This window comes from Colius striatus, chromosome Z, assembly GCF_028858725.1.
Source record: "Colius striatus isolate bColStr4 chromosome Z, bColStr4.1.hap1, whole genome shotgun sequence".
NCBI classification, from domain to species: Eukaryota; Metazoa; Chordata; class Aves; order Coliiformes; family Coliidae; genus Colius; species Colius striatus.
In genome coordinates, this window is record NC_084790.1 from 53200218 (window position 1) to 53221085 (window position 20868).

The 20868-nt window shown below is 37.6% G+C and overlaps 1 protein-coding gene across 3 annotated transcripts in view; it reads right to left on the reverse strand.

The window, feature by feature from the left end:
• Positions 1–20868, reverse strand: part of RFX3 (regulatory factor X3) — a 109957-nt gene that overhangs the window by 43895 nt on the left and 45194 nt on the right. For all 3 annotated transcript variants that reach the window (XM_062017737.1, XM_062017736.1, XM_062017735.1), the window contains exons 2-3: positions 13589–13713; positions 4234–4331 (exon numbers count right to left, since the gene is read on the reverse strand). In XM_062017737.1, coding sequence (XP_061873721.1) covers positions 4234–4331; positions 13589–13705 — 215 coding nt within the window. In that variant the 5' untranslated portion in view covers positions 13706–13713. The remainder of the gene's footprint in view (positions 1–4233; positions 4332–13588; positions 13714–20868) is intronic.

Consider the following 20868-nt stretch of genomic DNA (forward strand, 5'->3'; position numbering starts at 1 on the left):
GGGATCAATATTAGGAAGGTAACAACTTGAACTGTATTGATAGTATTTGATTTGACAGAATTTCAATTTGACCAATAGCAAATCCTTGGGTTTGCATATAAGGTGTGTTTTTCCCACATAAACCACACAAATTGTAGTATGACAAATTGATGAAAAATGCAGTTTGGGCAACCCCAGCAATTAAAATCCTCTTTGTCACACCAGAATTATCAGGTAATTGGCTACATTTGTTTACTCACAACAATTTATGTACGCAGAAATTTCATGTCCAGTAAAAGGACTCACCTGGCCTCTTAATATAGGTGCAGCCATTACATTCTTTATTCTAAACTGACAGGTAAGCTTGCACATGTCATCACAACAACAATGTATTTCTGTTCCACAGTACAGTGACACGCTTGACAAGCAAAATTGTTATTAACTACCCATGAACGTTGATAATATAATTCAAATATTCTCATATTATACAATGTATGTGACAAGTTGTAGGTTACACCCCTTGTATTATTATTATGCTTCCAATTACAATAAAACTAAACTTCTAAGCATAGACAAATCATGATATAAGATGTGTGGGAAGAAATGTGTTGTAAGAATACAACTTTACAAAGACTGTGAAACCTGACAAAGTCTTACCTTTAGACTCAAAAGAATCAGGTAGCTCCTCATATACATACTCTAACTGCATCCTTTGCTGCTACCATACATGGACTTAAATGAATGTCACTATGCAACTGCTTTGTTTTTAAATAAATAAGTCTTTCATGATACATGCTGCAAGATTCATTCAAGGATGCTCATAAACTGAATTAATGTATTCAGCCTAGCCATGGATTGAAGATAGAGCAATCTATTTCTGATTTTGAGCTCAAATTAAGATTTTGATTTAGCATGTTCATAAAATGAATCAAACATACAATGACTGTAAGACAACTCAAATGACAAACCAGTGATCACTCTAGTCAATCACATCATTTACAAACCTGATCTGATCTTCTGAAAGTGAAACAGACAATTTCTGGAGTAACTGGAAAAACTGACTGTAACACACTTCTGTAAATCTGTCAGGATCCACAAGGCTCATCTTTTACAGATTTCCATATGAAGAATAGTAAAAGATGAACTGCAATCTGCACACTTGCCTAAATATTTTAGCACAAGAGAGGCTGCCCTCTGTGTTTTCTATGAGTTCAGCAGAACTCATACAGTCTATGCTACCTTTGTTTAGAAATATAGTAACCATTTTGTTTGCTTTCAAAAATTCTAAAATGCCATTTCCACATTGATATAGCTCTGCATAAGCTAATCCAGTGGCAAAGCAAGAAGAGGAGAAACAAACATATTTTTTCTTAAACTACAAAACTTAAATAACAATAAAAACAGGAAACAGAAAACCAATTCTTTAATGTCTGAAGGAAGCTAACCATTAGCAACCTAGAGACCTGCTCTCCTTCATCTATGAAATAAATGGCATTATAACATGCAATGCTTCTGATGTACATAAAATACATTTTTCCATTCTTAATCCAGAGTACAGAAGTATATTGGAAAATGTGTTTCACAATATATAGTCTTTAAAATCTGTGAGTGGAAACACGGACTGGTCCCATACAACATCAACAAAACCACAATATTTACAGATGTTAACGTTCCTAGAAGTATTGAACAACACATTGGCTGTTCAGTGTTGTTCACAACAACTTGGGTGAATTCTTCTTTTTCTATAGGAGTGAAAGACAATCCAGATTAGGCTCACCTGCTAAAGAGGGCTCTCTTATTGTATTAAGGATATATTTTCTATCCCATTGACTGATTTTGCAGAAATCGAAGAAAAGGCTCCGACATAGAAACACAGTAAAATCATGGAAAATGAGGGTTTGTACTAAGTAGTCAGTAACATCTGTTCTTGTTTTTCCAAGGACTATAAGCAGTTCTGTAGCACACATCACATATACTAACAAAAGTCCACGTGCCAACAGTTTGCATAAGAATTTATAAGTGATAAACAAAAAGAGAAACTTGAATAATAGCATATTTAAGAGTGTTCACTTTTGGAGGCTCACAATGAATGATAGTGGTTGCAACGAAGTCATGCCAGCACTGAGTGCTGCTGTACAGGACATGCTAGAACTTCAGTATGAACTAAAGTCAAAGGCAGACAAATAGTATGCTACAACTGATATCCCTAATGCATTTTACCTGATCCCTTTGGCAGCAGAGTACAGGCCACAGTCTGCTTTCACCTGAAGGGGCATCCAGTACACCTCGAACCAACTGCCCCAAGGGTGGAAACACAGCCCTAACATTTGCCAAGCTCCCTTTTTTTGCCATACATCTTAAAGATCAGTTTTAGCTTTTGCAATTCAAAAAAGTCAAGTAATGAATACTCTGACCAGTAATAAACGGGCCCTGCCCCTGGCCAGTTGGAGGAAAGGGACAACTGGGTTTACTGGCCTGTGTGGGTTCAATGGCCTAGGACATCACTTTGTGGGAGGCATCTCATATCACAGCATTTCGGTTGGTATGAAGGGGACAAGATGTAAGAAAATATGCTTTACATCATAGCCAAAGATCACAGTCCCATGTTGGATGACAAAAAGAACTGTTGTGCTTTAATACCAGGCAGCAACTAAGCCCCTCACAGCCACTCATTTGCTCCTGTGAGTGGGCTGGGGGGAAGAATCAGAAGGGTAGAAGTGAGAAAACTCCAGTGTTGAGATAAAGGCAGTTTAGTAAGTAAAGCAGAATCTCTGCATGCAAGCAAAGTAAAACAAGAAATTAATTCACCATTTCCCATTGGTAGTCAAGTGTTGAGCTATATCGAGGAAAACAGGGCTCCATCAGGGATATCCTCCAAATGGTTGTTACTTGGGAAGACAAACACCTTATTTCCAAATGTGCTCCCTCTTTCTCCTTCTTCACCAAGCTTTCATTGCTAAGCATGATGTTATATGGTCTGGGACATCCCTTTGGTTATTTGTGCCCCCTCCCTGTTTCTTGAGTACCCCCAGCCTACTTGCTGTCAGGGCAGTGTGAGAAGCAGAGAAGGCCTTGACACTGTGTTAAGCACTGCTTAGCAGTAACAAAAACATCCCTGTGTTATCAACACTCTTTGCAGTACAAGCCTAAAACATAGCACCAGACCAAGTACTATGAAGAAAATTAACTCTATCCCTGCCAAAACCAGTACAATAGGGAAGTTTAATGCATATTTAAAATATGTTGTTTAAATTTACAAGTAACAAGAAAACAGACAAGAGAGTTTGTAAAAAATGAAACAAACTATACCAGTAGAAATGACCAAAGAATGCTCCCAGTGTTAACATTAAGGTCTCTGATCCAAATCATACTGCTCTTTTGATTCACTTTTGGATTACTATCAACAAGTAAGTACCTGCAGACAATAAAAGCCATTAACACAGAAAAAAAGGCCAAAGGGAGGTATATTTTTTAAAAAAAGGGGTTAGAGAAGCTTCTTCCCAAGCAACATGACCCTACTTTGATGTCTGAGCCAACTTCAAAGCTGGTGCTGCTCCAAGTCAGAGATTAGACTAAGTAACCCTGAGGTCTTGAGGTTGCATCAAACCTAAATTATTCTTTCCACATTTCTAAACTTGTGTATTAGAGAAAGGAACTTGGTGATAATAAAGCATGTTCAGGGAAGCAGAAAGTGCATGATAACGTGCAGAATGTGCTATAGAAGCAGAAAAAAAGACACAATGCTATTCTCCTTCCTCTGCCTCTACTTATTCCTTTGGGAAAAAAAAAATTAATTTTATTAAACACAGGAATGAAATTACATTACTACTTTCTTTATATAATAACTATAGATGCTGCACCTTTCTATGCATTTGTCTCTAGGATTTTAGCCAGGAAGACAGAATGTCTTGCCTTCTGTCCTGAGACCATAAGTTACCCAGTAGATCCTATGAACAAGGCTTATCCATAGATTGAAATGTCCTTTTTTCAAATAACACTATGCTGTATATGTAATTTCATGTAAGTCCAACTACAATAATCACAAGAACTCTATTTACACAAAAACTTCGCCTTAATAAAAAGAAACTGAATTCTGCTTTTCACACAAAAATCTTATTTTAACAGTAAAATAACTTTGATTGCATCATTTTTATTTCCAATTTAAAATACAATAGTTGGTAATTTCTAATTGAAAACACATATTTAACTTCACATTTTAATAAACATTCAAATTCTGGCCACTTGCCAACTTACATAGCTCCATTAGTGTAGACTGTATCACTTCCCTCCACATACTGAACTTGAGCTGGGTAGACATGCTGTACCTGTTGCACAGTCTGCACTTGCTGTACCTGAAAACAAGAACACCAAAATATGGAATATTGTAAAAAAGGACAAATGCTTCAGTGCATCTAGTGGCTTCTAAACAATATGAGATAACTGTTTTGATAATTATTAATGGCATGTCACAGTAGTAGCTAAGAAAGTTACTGTTCTTACACAGTTATCAGGCTCTAAGTCTGGTAAATAAAGCTCTACCACTGGAGATACATGTTCACAGAGCATACATACCTTCACTGCCAAAGACAGAGCTAACTAGAAAGCATAAAGTGTAACCGTGCTTCACTCCAAGCTGAAGAACTACTTTTAATTTGGAAAAAAGCATGTCTTTTCTTACTCCATCTCAGTCCTGAATAGCACAAGCCTTAAAATCATAGATCAAATATGTTGCAGTAAGTTTAGAAACACAGATCTGCCTTAAGGAGGTTTAGCTCTTGTTTAACTGTAGTTTAAACTTGAGTGATATAAGCCTTTTTCTAACTAATAGTTTGACCTAATGTATAACTATGGATCAAAACCCCTATTCTGAGTAACTTCTTTCCCAGAATATCATCAGCTGCAACAAACTCTGTTAAAACAACAAAAGGCAGTAAGGCAGGGATTATCTTCACATATATTGCTGAGGTGGCATGCCTGTTTTGTAAAAGCTCATGTAGTCACAAACAAAATTCTTTGATTCATATACTACGTAAGGAAGCTCCACATTGCACAAATTTCTTCTCTAGTCTTAATTTTTTTCTTCTGCCACCATAAAGAGTAAGAATTCCGTATTTTATAAGTGCTATCATTTACAGAAGCCATATGTTGGTTCAAGAGCAGTCTAGAACCTAAAAGATGCTGAAGGACTAAAAAGCATTCACTGTCTGGTACAATTTTACCCTAGAAACTGAATCAAGAAAGTAACAACACACATATTTAGTAAATAGATTTAATATAAAGTACTTTTATGTGACTAACGTTTCTCAGTTTTTATAAGGCAACTTTAACCTGATTCAACTGGTCTCAAGAATAGCAAACACCATAATCCCAGATGAGCCTGGGTTTCATGCATTTAATGGATCACCTCCTAGAGCTCTTCGAGAATACCCTAGTTTATACCTTCAAATCTACTACGTTTTATATAGTTCTGTAAATAAGCACATTTTTCCTAATCTTTTATGGAACTGACTCAGACTGTGACAGGAAAATCTGTGTTTTCACTGAAACATTCCTTTAGGTTGACATTAAAACCCAAATTCTGAAAAAAAACGCAAAACCCCAAACACACAAGGTTTTAAAGTCAGTTAGACTAGCATGACAGAAAATCAGACATTTCTGTCAATTAGCAGCAATGAGGCACAAAATGATGTTGAAAATATGTATTAAAATCCACAATTTTCTGATTTCCCACACCAGTCATAATTGACAATACATAAATTGACAAATATATGTGAAATACAATTTATCAACTTCAAAAAATATACTTTAAAGGCATTTTCTAACTATTAAGGTAAGGGAAATCTGTGTATGTTTTACCTCCTAACAATATTTAGCTATTTAATGGAAAGATTCAGCTCTCAAAATTGACACAAAAAACTCTGATCCAAACTCTGCACATTACTGGGCTTTAGAACAACTATTTGAACCAAAAACATATATAGCTGTGTTGTTCAAACATCTTTTCAAAGAATTAAACTACTTCTATTTCCATCACCTTTTACTTCATAGCTTAAATTAATTCAAATAATAATTTCACAGAATGGGCTTGATCCAAATCATAAGAAAGTTATGCCTGTTAACTTGCTATTAATTAGAACCTCTCAATGTTCTTATTTGTCAGTGTCGTGGTTTGGCCCAGCTAGCACAGCAGCACCATGACAGTCTCTCGCTCGGTGCCCCCATTCACCCCCACCCTCGTTAGGATGGCAGAGGCCCCAGCAAAATGGGAGTAAAAAGATAAGCAAGGTTGTTGTGGATTGAGACAAGGGCAGGGAGGGGTCGCTGCCAATTATGGTTCTGGGTAAAACAGACTCCAGTACTCGACTTAGAGAGTAGGAAAGTAGGAAAGTTTACTCTACTACCTACAAGAAACAGAAAGGAACAAAACAAAAAAGGGAGTAGGATGATGAGAAAATTACAACCAGCACTTTAAGATCTCCCTCCCCCATCCCTCCTTTCTTCCCAGGCCCAGCTCACTGCTCCCAATATCTCTACCTCCTTCCCCCTCAACAGCTCAGGGGGGCAGGGAATGGGGGATGTGGTCAATCTCTCTGCTTCTTCTCTCTTCACAGATGAGGATGACTCCTTGCATTCTTCCCCTGCTCCGATATGAGGTCTCTCCCCTGGGACACAGTCCTTAACGAACTTTTCTGGTGTGGGTTGTCCCCAACAGCTGTGGCGTCTGCTGATACAGGGTCCCTCACACGGGACGCTGTCCTTGGTGAATATCTCTGGCATGGATTCTTCTCCACAGCTGCAGCTTCTGCAGATACAGAGTCCCTCCCTTGGGACATGGCCTCTTCTGGGCATAACTTTAACGAGCTTCTTTGTCGTGGGTTCCTCCCCACAGTTACAGCTTCTGTGAATACTGGATCCCTCCCATGGGACATGGCCTCTTCCAGCCATAGTGATACAGGGTCCCTCCCTCAGGACATGACCTCTTCTAGGCATAAATTTAATGAGATTTTTTGGCTTGGGCTCCTCCCCATAGTTACAGATTCTGTGAATATTGGGTCCCTCCCATGGGACACAGCCTCTTCCAGCCATAGTTTCTGCCCCTGGCATGGGGCCTTTAATGAAGTGAGTCACTGCCCCTGGCATGGAGTCTTCTTCAGCAGAATGAGTCTCTGCCCGTGCTGCAGCATCTTTAATGAAATGCAAAAAGATCTCAGCTTCATTTGTCCTCTCCGTAGAATGCAGGGGAGTCTCTGCTCCAGCTTGCGTCCTCCTCTCTTTCATCACTGACCTTGGAGTCCACATGGTTGTTTCTTTCACTGTTCCCGCTCCTTGCCTCACCACCAGCCGGAGAAGAAGAGATAGAAGAAGGAAGAAACAGGAAGAACCTTCCTCTTCCGGCTTCTTCTTAAAAAATCATTGTGGAGGTGTCTAATTGGCTCAGCCCCAGCAGTGGGTCTGGCTCAGAGCTGGGGAGAGTTTTGAGCAACTTCTTATAGAAGCCATCTTTACAGCCCCTTCTCCCTTACCAGAAATGGCTTCATGTAAAATCATGACAGTCAGTCTATAATAAAACTACCTAGTCATATAATAATTGGCTAAAATATGTGTGCTTTACTGTGAAACACATGTGCAACATATTATGATAGCTTTTAAGCTTGACTAAAAGGATTTCTTTCTTTTGGGTGATTCAAGTTCTATGACCTTTAATCAATGGGTGAAGGGAAGTAATTGTTGATCAGTCTATTACAGAGCACCAAATTGATCTACTTAACCTATACAGTGAGAAAACATCTTGAAAGCAGCCTTTATTCTTAAAACCTGCAATTTGTCACCTGCCATGTAATGCATATGCTCCATTTTCTATCCCAGTAGTACAGCTGGGGAAATACTGTGAAAATGATGCTGTTGGCAGGATCAATTTCATGTTCTTGTCCAACCTCTCACAAAATGTACTTCATTCCCTATTCTCACACAAAAATTCAAGTTTGAATTTTTTTTTCTAGAAGTTCTTATTTTTACATATTCTTTATCAGCCTAATATGCAGCATCTACTAGAATGCCATGCCTGTTTATGCAAATAAAGTAACTTTTTATTTTAAACCAACATTTAACAATGGATATATTACACTTAAATCACATGCCTCTACTTTCTTTATAATCTTCAATGACAGGAAGAAATGAAGTGCATATATCTACTCTCTATAAGCACAAAATTGTTTGAGAAGAATCTGGCTATGAGATTATTTCTTCTTTTCTGTTTCATTTTCCTTGCTAAAAAAAAAGTTGTTAAAAGAATTGTATCAGCTATATTCTTTGTGTTTTGGGGCAAAGCAGAAACTGGAGATCACAGAGAGATTACAGATTCAACTGAGATCTAAACCTGAATGGCTTTTTGTATTAAAACTACTCCACGACTTAAACACTTTGGACTGAAAATAGAAAACACAATGAAATATTTACTCAAAAAGTGAGAGTATGCAAGTTCAAATATGGTATGTTCAGATGTAGACTAGAAAGCTAGTCATGACACTTGCTTTTATTGTCTTGTCTTGAAAACAGAAAATTAAGTGACTTGTATAGCAAATAATGAGTTAAGTAGGATCAGGCAGATATTTCGTTCCTCTTGCTTCAGTGATTCTAGCCTGAAACAAATAACTGGAATAGGATTAGAAGTAAACAGATGAAATATTCCAGAAAAATAACAGGCAAATAAAAACTTCTTTTGATAAGTAATCATAATTACTAGCTAAAGCTAAAAAAAAGGAAAATAAACTGTATTCTTAATTAATATTGAAATGTAGACATTACATTGAAGCATAAAACCAAAATTTAAGAGATAATTTTGATTTTTTAAAAAAGTGCTAATGTTTAAAGTAGTACCAAGCAAAGAGTAGAACAGGGAAAAATATATGAGGATTTTAAAACTCCATATCAAAAAGAACAGAGAGTTATCCACAGTGTGTATGCAAATGACCTGGATGTGCATCATTTTATTTTCTCATAGATAAAAATAATTTTTGTACCTTCATTAGTCTGGATTACTTTTGGCAAACAAAATATAAATAGCACATTCTGTAATATTCTCACAACATTCATATTTATGTAATCTCTAATGTTAGTTCATGATTATGTTTTTCAGATGCTAAACATGATTTTTCATTAAGAGCACTCTTGATTAGCAGAAGTCTGCATCTCCAATTAATGACAGAATGCTTTGTGAACCTGATGACCATCATGTGTGATGAACATGAAGAAATACTCTTTTCAATTTCTGATGCATGGATTTACTTTTATAAAATACAAAGTGAGGATAATTTTATATCCTTAGATGCCTACAGCACCGTGCTAAAGACTGCCTATTGAAAAAGCAATGATACATCCATCAATGGAAAATCCTCATATCTGAGGAAATAAAAGACTAAGAAAAATCCTCAGGCTATTAAAACTCAATTTAATCACACTCCTACCTTTTTTGTCTTACTCTTGTTGCTTTTTGCTTGTATGTGGATATGTCTATCTCCTTGCCATTCCCCTCTGTCCCCTCTCAACAGTGACAGCTGCTGTGCTGCATGAAACCAGCTGCCCCCAGTGCCATTTTTACTACAGGGGATGCATAGGTTTCCATTAATGGTTCCTTTTCTTTCCTATTTTTGGAGCATCACGGCAGACTTTTATGAGCTCTGTATTTGTGCCAGCTATATGCAAATTAGGTTATTGTTTTAACTGAAAATATCAAAAGTTACTCTTTTGCTGTTTGCTCAAAAGATAGGATGCTTAAGTGCAAACACAGCTGTAGGGAAAAGGCTCTCAGTCCACTCTCCCACTTACTCAACCTGCTTTTCTTCAGGGCAAAAATGTTAAAGATATCATACATTATCTGAGCATAAATAAAACCCCAATGTCATGAAAACAATTCCAAATTAATGCATGCATGAGATGTCATTTAACTCTGGTCTATTTACAGGAATGGAAATACAGGAAAAAAGACCTCACTAGGTAAAATTCAATACTATACACTACTTTAATATTAATTAAAATCAAATTAATCTAAAATGTAATTCCCCAAAAACTACTAACAAATTACTGTAGATACAATACAAACTTTTCAGCTTATGATAAAGTGTTATAGATACACACTTATCTTACAGTATCTTTAACAAAATTCAAGAAGTGCCCTATTGTTTTAGTAAATTCTATTCACAGTGGAATATAATCAAATGTGAATATTCACACATATTTTTGATACAGCTGACATTACTAAGTATGTCTGTTATAAACCACAGAAAAAAACACAAGCACGTGTTATAAACTATGAAACTAAAACCTCTCTCCAGCTTTCAACATTGGTAACTTTGAATGTGTAGAAATAGTAAGCTCTTCCTCAAAAGAATGACTTTATGAAATTAGCACTCTTTATCCTGATTTTCTTTAGGCAAATTGGCCCATTCCTACCAAATGTACATAAAGCCAATATTTAGACAACTGTGACCTATACAGAGATAATTCCTTACTGCAGATCACACCTACAGTTTCCCCAACACAGTAACTATTTGACACAGTAACTGTTTTGATTCCTTTCTTTTTAAAAGCCTACTATTCAAATTATCTTTCCACCTACATTTATCATCACATTTCCTGCTGGCATACCACATTAAAATTTTCACTCTTCTTGTCACCATGTATCGACTTCTGTAACCTATACTCTTTCTCTGCACAAATCTCCCACATATACTATGTTTCAATCACTGCTATACTATCTGCATTGGATTTCCAAACATATTGTTGCATCTCCAATCCCTTCAAAATTTTGAAGAAATTCCTCTTTCTTGGCTGGGTTGATACCTTAGCTTTCCTTTCTGAAACATTGATTGTAGGAATCAGCATAAGTATCAACTGGTAAAATACAACATAATATCCCCACAGAGAAAAATAATCCAAAATAATGATGGAGTATTGAATGAAAGGGAATACTCAGAAGCAGCAGTACTAAAAGAGATGTTTTTAAGGCTGATCAGGAACAGTTTTACGTACTCACATAGTGCACCAAAAAAAATTGGTTTCCTGTTCACATTAAGGTATAATCAAGGATGAAAAAACAAATCTAGTCCCAGGCTTCTGTGTTTTGACATGAATAAGGGAAAACTGGAATGATTTCAGAAAAGATACAGTCAATGACAAAGAGTAATGCATTATTTGTGTGGGAAAATAAGGAGTCGATTCTACTCTAGAAGTTTTCAGAGAGGTAGAAATTTTGCACAAGTAAAGTTTATGAACACCAACAGTCCACTTATTCTTCATTTGCTTGTGACAAAAACAGAACAGAAATGCACAGAAGATCCTATCCTTATAGTCAGCCAATCCATTGGTTATAACTACAATACTACACAGTACCCTGTACACCACTACTGGTTACCACACCGATCAGTACTTCACATGGATAAAATTCAGCATGTAGTACCAGACCACCACATGCATATTCTATTTGCTTAAAACAAGCAACTGTGTAGCTCTACCAAGTTGCCATCTTTCTCAGATGCTGAAATATAGGAATAAGAAACAGCAAACCAGATAAACTACATCTGTTAAACATCTGTCATCATTGAAGAACAAAAAATAAGACTAATTATCCAAATAATATTTCATAAAGGTAAAAGGTCTTCTGCTTCACAAACCTTACTCACTCTTGTGAGTTTACAAGACATAATCTCCTACAAAGGTGAGAACTTAGAGCATTATGGAAGCTTCAATTAAAATAGAATCACATCACTGTAGTGCTTGCAGGGAACATCTAAAGATCACTTAGTTCAGCCCACCCTGCTAAATCAGGTCTGTTCCTGCCCTTGTTGAAGCTCATGAGCTTCCTCTGTGCCTAACTCTCAAGCCAGTCAAGATCCTGCTGAACGGTAGCACAGTCATTCCACCATATCACCATCCTCACAGTTTGGTGTTATCAGGGAACTTGCTGAGGCTACTCTCTGTCCCCTCATCCAGGTCATTGAAAGAGATGTTGAACAAGACTGGCCCCAGAACCCATCTCTGTGGAACCCCACTGGCCATAGGCCTCCAGTTTGGCTTCACTGATCACCACCCTCTGGGCTCTGTCATTCAGCCAGTTCTCGATCCACCTCACTGTCCACTCACCCAACCCACTCTGCCTGAGCTTTCTGATGAGGATGGGAGACGGTGTCAAAAGCTTTGCTGAAGTCAAGGTAGATGACATCCCCTGCTCTCCCCTCAGCTAGCCAGCCATTTATACTCTCACAGAAGGCTATCAGGTTGGTCAAGCAGGATTTCCCCTTGGTGAAACCATGTTGAGTCCCCCTGACAACTATCTTTTCCTTTATGTGTTTTGAGACGGCATCCATTTTTTCCATCACCTTTCCAGGGATGGAGGTGTGGCTGACCAGTCTGTAATATCCTGTGTCCTCCTTCTTGTCTTTTTTGAAGACTGGACTGACATTGGCCTTTCTCCAGTCCTCAGGCACCTCATCAGTCCAGACCAGAGAAAAAAAATTCATAAAAGCAGAGCATAAGAGTTCATTTAGCAGCCTTGTACAAAATCAAGTTCATCATCACATTGTGAAGAATTATCCTTCCTGGGTTTTTTTTCCCATCATCCCACAAGCTACTAGCTACCCTGTCATCTGAGAAGCTGAAATACAGCAATAAAATCTCATATAGTATCCAAAAGCCTCTATCCTAACCAACATTAAAGTAAAGCGAGAGAGCATTATTTAACAGTCTGAGCTTGGGAGAAAATAATTAAAGCAATTGATTCACTAGTAGTGAATTCTAAGCAAATACACAATACAAGCACTTACGTAAAAGTCTAAATTCAATGCTTTTCTGAATAATTTCTTTTCAAACTATGTCCAGTTCTCATATTATTGATTCTGAAACTATATAGTCAGTTTTTGACAACAGACATCATCAGATATATCACCCACAATACCAGTCACATGGACAGCTAATTTCTATGTATTCCAGAAAACTCTTGGACAGCTGTCATGGCTTTCAGTCCCTGTTTTCTACCTCCATAATTTTCTTTTTTCCCTCCCCATTTTCTTCAGCTGCTACTTATTCCAAAACTTGTGGGTACTGTATAGGTGACAGACCGTGTCATGTAACAGAGGTGTGCACTGTGCTGGCTGCTGCAAAAGTCCCTGGTAAATGCACATCATAAATTAGGTCCTGTAACACCATAAATACTTTCAGAGCATTATGCAACAATCTGCAGGGAGAAATGCAAATGACAGTGCTTTTCATTTTTACATTTGTATTGCACTTATTTGGAGATTCAAAAGAAAGAAGAAATTATACAGCCAAAATATCAGAAAAACTCATTATTCAGTATTTAAAAGAAAAATGTCAATATTCAATAACATAAATGAGCTATTACATGAATTCCACAATAATCTACAGTCAGAAACACAAGTTAAGGAACAGAACTGTAACAATGGCTTGCCTATTTTAATTCCAGAAAAATAAAATTCATAAAAGCGGAGCAAAAGAGTTCATGTAGCATCCTTGTATAAAATCAAGTCTTCACTACACTGTGAAGAACTATCCTTCCTAGTTTTTTTCAATCGTCTCAAAACTAGCAGCCACCTACCTGTTGCTGAACTGGTACTTGCTGTACTACCTGTGTGGGCACTGCTGCCTGACCAGCCACGGATGTCTGTAAAGTCACAGTTGAACCTGTGTCTGACCCAGTCTCTGATGTCTGCATCGTGATCTCTGAATAAAATTAAGACATAAAATTAAAAGGTTAGTGCATTAAAAAAAGGTCACATTAGCATGATAATTTGTCACTTATCTCTACTTGGATCTTATAATTAGTTAATACCAATCTTGGTATGAGCCAGAAAGGCTTTTCTCCCTACTAGCATATGAGTTAGTACAAATGAGTTTTTATCTTACTTATATTCAAAATATCTTTTATTTACATGTGCAGGAACATGTATCGCTTTTCTGAGTTTTGTCAGTTTAGGAATTACTCAGAAAAATCAACAGCAAATCTTCTCTCAGCTTGTAAATAACTGGTCATAATTCAAAAATGTTATTTCTCTTACTTATTTACACTAAAACCCTATACATTCAAACTCAAATCCAAACTTCTAGCAGGCCACAAAATGAAGGGCTGTAATCTGTAAAGCAAACTCTGAAAAAAGCACTTAATGAGACAGGGAAAAAGCAACTAAAATAACCTTCTTCAGTAGAAAGCATCAAAGCAACAACTGGAAATATGGAAAGAATACAGAAATGGTTCAAAAATCAAGGAAAATGTCTTACAAAAAACAGCAGAAAGACAACTGAAGATGAATTTTGCCTTCATAGGCAGCATAGACTGGGAATTACAGGCTTCCTCAATTTTGCACAGCAGAAAGGAAAATATGATTGACTGAGTAACAAACCAAAACTTATTCAAAATTAGGAATTAGACTCTTTTTTTAAAATTCATTTTAAGCAGTGGATGATTAATTGGTGAAAATAATAACCAGATGAAGCAGATTGACAATACAACTGACTGGGTGACAAAGAAAAATTAATTTAAAATCAGGAATTAGGCTCTTGGTTTGTTTTTTGTTTTTTTTTTATTTCTTTAAAGTAATGGATGAATAACCATGGAAAACAATTGTATTCTTCACCTGGTACCTTCTAAACAGAAGACTGTATTCTTCTGCAAAGAATTACTATGAACAAATATAAATTACTAGTCTGTAAATCAAACGTTCTGTGATCTAGAAATTTACTGCCCTTAGTTTTTATTAATCTATATTAGCTACAGAATACTTTGTGACAAAACCATAATAAAAAAATGTGTCTATTCAGGGGTGTATCAACACATAGTAGGAGGAATTCATTACTGTACCAAAAGAAATCCTCAAAGCAGTTCAGAAACTTTCATGTTTTCTTTGCTTGACAACTTAACCAGCTGCAACAACAGACCTTGCTTTCAAGGATGGGTTCTACAGCAGTTTAAGTTTATTTAAAGATGGATTTCTGCAGTCCCTCCCTCCAACTACTTCTGACTCATTGTGCATTCAACTATGGTCACTGCAATGCAGAAAACAGGTATATAAATTTGAGATGGGGGCACTGGAGGACCGTCCCAGCTGGGACCATCACTGGTTTAAACTGCATGGAACCACGCCTAGAGTACTTGAACTGTTTCTTCTGAAATATTCAGAAAGACTGACAAAATGTTGATCAAACCCATTTGAGATTAATTCACAAACTCCTAGAGTTATCATGCTGATTGAACCATGTTTCACCCCAGCATGCCTGACAAAAATCTGGATACAAAATGAAAAAAGGAATAAAACTTTACAGATGACTACTCAAATGCTTAAAATCCTAACAATGAGAACGGATGCCTACAGGATAAATGTGGAGGAGCTGGAAGCCACTGTGCTGCCAGAAAACTATGACACAGTTGACACTATTGAAACCTGGTGGGATGAATCCATGATTGGAGTTTGACTATTGATGGCTACAGGCTGTTCAGAAGGGATAGATGAGGAAGGAGAGGTAGAGCAGGTTCCGACCACTATAAGAAACTGACAGAATGTGATCAGCTATCTCTGGAGAGCAGCAATGAGCCTGTTGAAAGCTTAAGGGTAAGAAACAGAGATTGAAGCAACAAAGGGAATATCATGTTTGATGTTTACTACAGGACACCTGACCAAGGGGAATCTTTTTATTCCAGCTACTGGAGACATCATGCTTACAATCTCTTGTCCTGCTAGGGCACTTGAACTGCCCTGACATCTGCAAAAAAAAGCAGCATTGCAAGCTGGAAGCAATCTAAGAGAATGGAATCTCTTGGAACCCAAAAATCCTGGAAAACTTCCTAAGCCAGGTCATAGACAGCCCTACCAGACGGTATTACAATACTGGACCTGTTGGTCACCAAGGCAAGTGAGCTAATTAGTGACATCAAGACTGGAGGCAGTCTGAGCCACTTGTAAGAGTTCACAGTCCTGAAAAACATAGGTCAGGAGAAGAGAATTTTAGGAAAGCAAACTTCCATCTGTTCAAGGAGTTAGTCAATAGGATCCCCAAGGAAACTGCCCTCAGGGACAAGGGAGCAGATCAGAGGTGGCAGATCTTTAAGGACACTTTCTGTACAGTGTAAGAGCTCTCAGCCCCCAGGTCTGAGAAATCTGGAAGGGAAGGCAAGAGACTGGCATTGAGGAGTCGAGACCTGCTGGTCAAACTGAAGAACAAAAAGGAAATGGACGGGTAGTGAAAACACAAAGGTATCCTAGGAACAGAATAGGGATGCTGTCCAGATGTACAGGGAGAACATCAGGAAGAGCAAGGCATGGTTGGAGCTGAAGGAAGGTCAAAGAAAGTGCACCCCACTGATGAACACAACTAGAAAACTGGTAACAACAGGAGGCGAGAAGGCTGAGGTACTCAGGGAATTTTTTTTTCCTCAGTCTTCACTGGTGCCCTCTCTTCCCACACCTCTCCAGTGGATGGGCTGTAAGTCAGGAAATAAAAGAAAAAAACCCAAACCCAAACATTTTTATATATGGTGCCATATAAGGTAAACAAAACAATATTTTTCTGTTTACCTCAGAACTGTAAATTAATAATCTGATAGGTTAATTAGTTGCTCTGTAGATTGATTATAAATAGGTAAACTAGGATAGCTGAAGCATGGCTGTAGAATATAAACACTGACATCAGTTTAGCCTAAGAAGAAACAAACCTAATGACCTAACATCACTTTATTCTAAATTGTTTAGGCTGCTTCCATTATTCTGCTCTAACTCTATCCTGACTGCAATTCTTCAGTACAGCTCACTATGCAGTATAGATTTTTCCTTTTAGATGACATACAATGTTTTACAGTCAACCTCTATGACAGAATCACAGAATGGTCATGGTTGGAAGGGACCTTTAGAGATCATCTAGTCCAACTTCCCTGCAGAAACAGGACCACCTAGATCAGGTTGTATAGGAACACATTCAGGTGGGTTTTAAAAAGACCTCCAGAGAAGGAGACTCCACATTCTCCCTGGACAGCCTGTGCCAGGGCTCCCTCACCTTCATAGCAAAGAAGTTTTTCCTTGTGAACATCTTGTGTTTCAGCTTTTGTCCATTGCTCCTTGTCCTGTCACTGGACATTACAGAAAAAAGTGTTGCCCCATCTTCTTGACATAAACTTTTTAAATACTTGTAAGTATTAATGAGATCTCCCCTCAATCTTCCTTTCTCCAGGCTAAACAGCCTCACATCATGCAGTCAAGCCTCTCGGGAAAGATGTTCCAGTCACCTGACCATCTTGGTGGCCCTGCACTGGACTCTCTCCAGAAGTTCCCTGTCTCTCTTGAGTTGAGGAGCCCAGAACTTGACTCTGGACTACAGATGAGGCCTCACCAGGGCAGAGTAAAGGAGGAAGGAGAATCTCCCTTGACCTGATAGCCACACTCTTCTTGATGAATACCAGGATGCCACTGGCCTTCTTGGCCATGAGGGCACATTGCTGGTCATGTTTAATTTGCTGACCACCAGGACTCCCAGTTCCCTCTCCACAGAACTGCTCTCCAGCAGGTCAATTCCCAGCCTGTGCTGGTGCATGCACTTGTTCTTTCCCAGATGCAGGACTCTGCACTTGCCCTTGTTGAACTTCATGAGATTTCTCTCTGCCCAACTCTCGAGCCAGTCGGGATCTCACTGCACAGTCCTCTGGTGAATCAGCCAGTTGTCACAGTGAGTCTTCCTATTCACTGCAAGTGTTTCTAGTATAATGTTAATGAGGCAGTCAGTGTCAGTGTAATTCTTCTACATTGCATTGATCCTCAGTATTTACATGAACATATTTTTATAATCTAAAATAAGTCTCTGTTTTTCAATGATACAGTGTATAAGTAAAGGAACTGCATATTACAGTAAAAGAGACAATCTACTTGCCTAATCAGACTGTCAGATGTACCACAAGCAACAGATGAACATTTGACAAAGGCTCTTTTTATTCTGGCTAATTAAGCAGTTGGACACATCCACCTGTTAATGGTTTTGCTTTGTATAGCCAGTGCTTGTGTATCCTGAATGCAAGCTAAACAGGCCACATTCTGAAAGCAGGCTAATTAACCCCTTTAAGTGGGAAAAAAGATCTTGCCCAAGCCCAGCTGCTCAATATGGCAATTAGTCTAATAGGCAGAACTCAGGCAAAGCTACTATGCTTTCATGTCTGTTAAGTTCCCTAAATATTTTTTTAATATACTTGAATTCTCAGTTGGAATTCTTCTGTTTTCCAGATTTTGAATATCAGGACTGAATAGTTTCAGAGTGTAAATTGCTAAATTATTTATCAAATGAGACTGTTAAAATGTATCAGATTAATGATTACCATTTATTTTGTTCCTAGACTACTTCACCCTGAAGTATTTAGTTTTTTTAAGCTATCAGAGTTTGTAAAGTTTTCTTCCTCTACATATGCTTTGTTGTCTAGATGATTACTGTATTAGCCTTTAATTTGATGCAGAAAAAGAAAGCCTGTAATTTACTTTCAAACACAGTAGGAAATTTATTTTTTAGGTTCCAGAAGGCTACATTACAGAAAGAAAAGTGAAGTGTATTTTGTAATCGCATTGCAGACTTTTAATGGTCAGAATAAAAGTCTAATCTTAATACCTTATTGTTTTATAATGATGAATCACCAATATATGGATTAAGAATTTCTGGCAACTCAGAACATCAAATTTCAACAAGTAATACAGAATGCTTTGTTCCAGAATAACAGTATAAATGGAAACAAGTTTCAAAATACACTGGAGTTTTACATAAATGTTCCTTTTCAATTTTTGTGTAAACATAAGTTTTATAATAACTATCTTAAAACAAGCCACATTATGAATTTGTTTATGTGTGTTAGAAGTAAAGCAGAAGGCATTTTATAAATGATATTCACAGGGGGAAAAAGAATACAACAGTAATTTTTAGATATGTGTTTTCCTGTTAGGACACCTGTTTCTTGTTTCCTACTAAACACTGATTGGTCGATCTCTCCCAAGATTCTTAGGTATATCAAAGTAGGCAGCTGGATTCTGCTGGTATGACTAGCTGCTAAATATTTCAGTCAGCAACATTAACTTCACTACTCTATCTCGTCTGTTTAGAAATTTATGGGAGGAACAATAATTAAATGAATGTTACAGATGAAGTCTACAAACTGATTCTCTGGCTTCACATTATTTCCAATAGCAAAACCCTGCAATAGTGGAATGATACAAGGGGGAAGTACAGAGAGTTACACACTGGAAAGGACCAAGGCAAGTGGTAACTCTTAATAATTCCTTTAAAGAAAGTTTGTAAGATCAAAAAGCAATCTCTTGAGAATCAGATTATTAAACATCCTAAGAGCAGTACTAGTCAACAATTGTCGTAACAAAGCTCCGTATTTCCAGCAGATCACAGACAGCACACGGATGCTTAGGATGAATGACTACTTCATGCCTCTCACTTTGACCCACTAATTTTACCTGCAAAACCTTCAAAATTGTATTTACTCTTGATGAACAATATATTACAGATCAGCAACAATATCACATTCATAAACAACAGAACAAAACTTCTGAAGCATTTCGTTGTGACAAGACAAAAAGTACAACTGTTGCCAGAAACAAAATTACAAAATCCCACCTGCACAAGTTCCTGTGAGACCTGCTCTAGAAGGTCCTGCTATGGCAGGGGACTAGATAATCTTTCAAGGTCCCTTCCAACCCTTAAGATTCTATGTGATTCTGTAAAAATCATTGAATAATTATATTTTTACTATTCTAAGGCATTAGTTTGTCTACTGGAGATTTTGTGAGTCTAAGGTGATGTTCTTCATCCTGGGTGAAAGGGTGTGAGGAGGAGGACACTGATACTACATGTCAACAATCGGTGGTGGAACTGGCACTGGCAATAAGATTTTGGTTTCTATGATCAGAGGACCTTCTTTAGGGATGTTTACTCACGAGAGATGAGAACCACCTCACTAGGTGGAGCAGAGGTATCTTTACCAGCAATACGGCTGGCCTAATAAAGAGATTTAAATGAGGCACAATGTGGTGAGGGAAGGAGTTACTAGCAGCCTCGTGAAGAAGTATTGGACAGGACTGACAAGCCAAGGGTCTGGGGTGATGTGAATGAAAGGGAACACAAGATCAACAAAATGAAGCTTAAGCAGAGTCACCTCAAATATTTGCACATGAGAAAGGAAATGGCTACAAGCCATCTTCATGAGAAAACCACTTAGACTCTCTCTGGGAAACTAGTATGCTAAGGTGTCTCTCTGAAGTACTTGTACAACCAAGGGTAGTACAAAGGGCTCACACACCACACCGTGAATATACAGGAGGAACTGGAGGCCTGTGTTCACCTGCAGAACTATAATCTTGGTATCACAGATATATGGTGGGATTGCTCACATGATTTGAGTGCAGCAGTGGAGGGATACAAGCCTTCTGACTTTGTAATTTGCCTCTTTTAGAAATTAGAATGCCTCCAGCAAACAATCTTCACCAAGACGAAGTTCATGGGAACTTCCTTGCTGAGATGGAAATTTTGTTGTGTTTAGCTAGAAACAAGTTTTGATAAAAGAATTAAATCAGTTACAAAACATTTCTGTAAGTTTAGTGAGTTTTCTAAATTAATTTTTTCACTCCTTTTAATAGCTTTTAATTCACAGCTAGTCAATGTTATGTACTTTACATAGTATTTGTGTATTTCTTCTATACTGAGGCATCTGTCCTTAATTATTAACATAACTTTCACAGGCAGGAATATGCAGGTTCGTAGTGTCCGAAAAAATACCTCTAGGCAGAATGACAGTTACAATATCAAATGGAACTTCTAATTTGAGCCAAAATCTTACTCGGCTGTATCAATAAT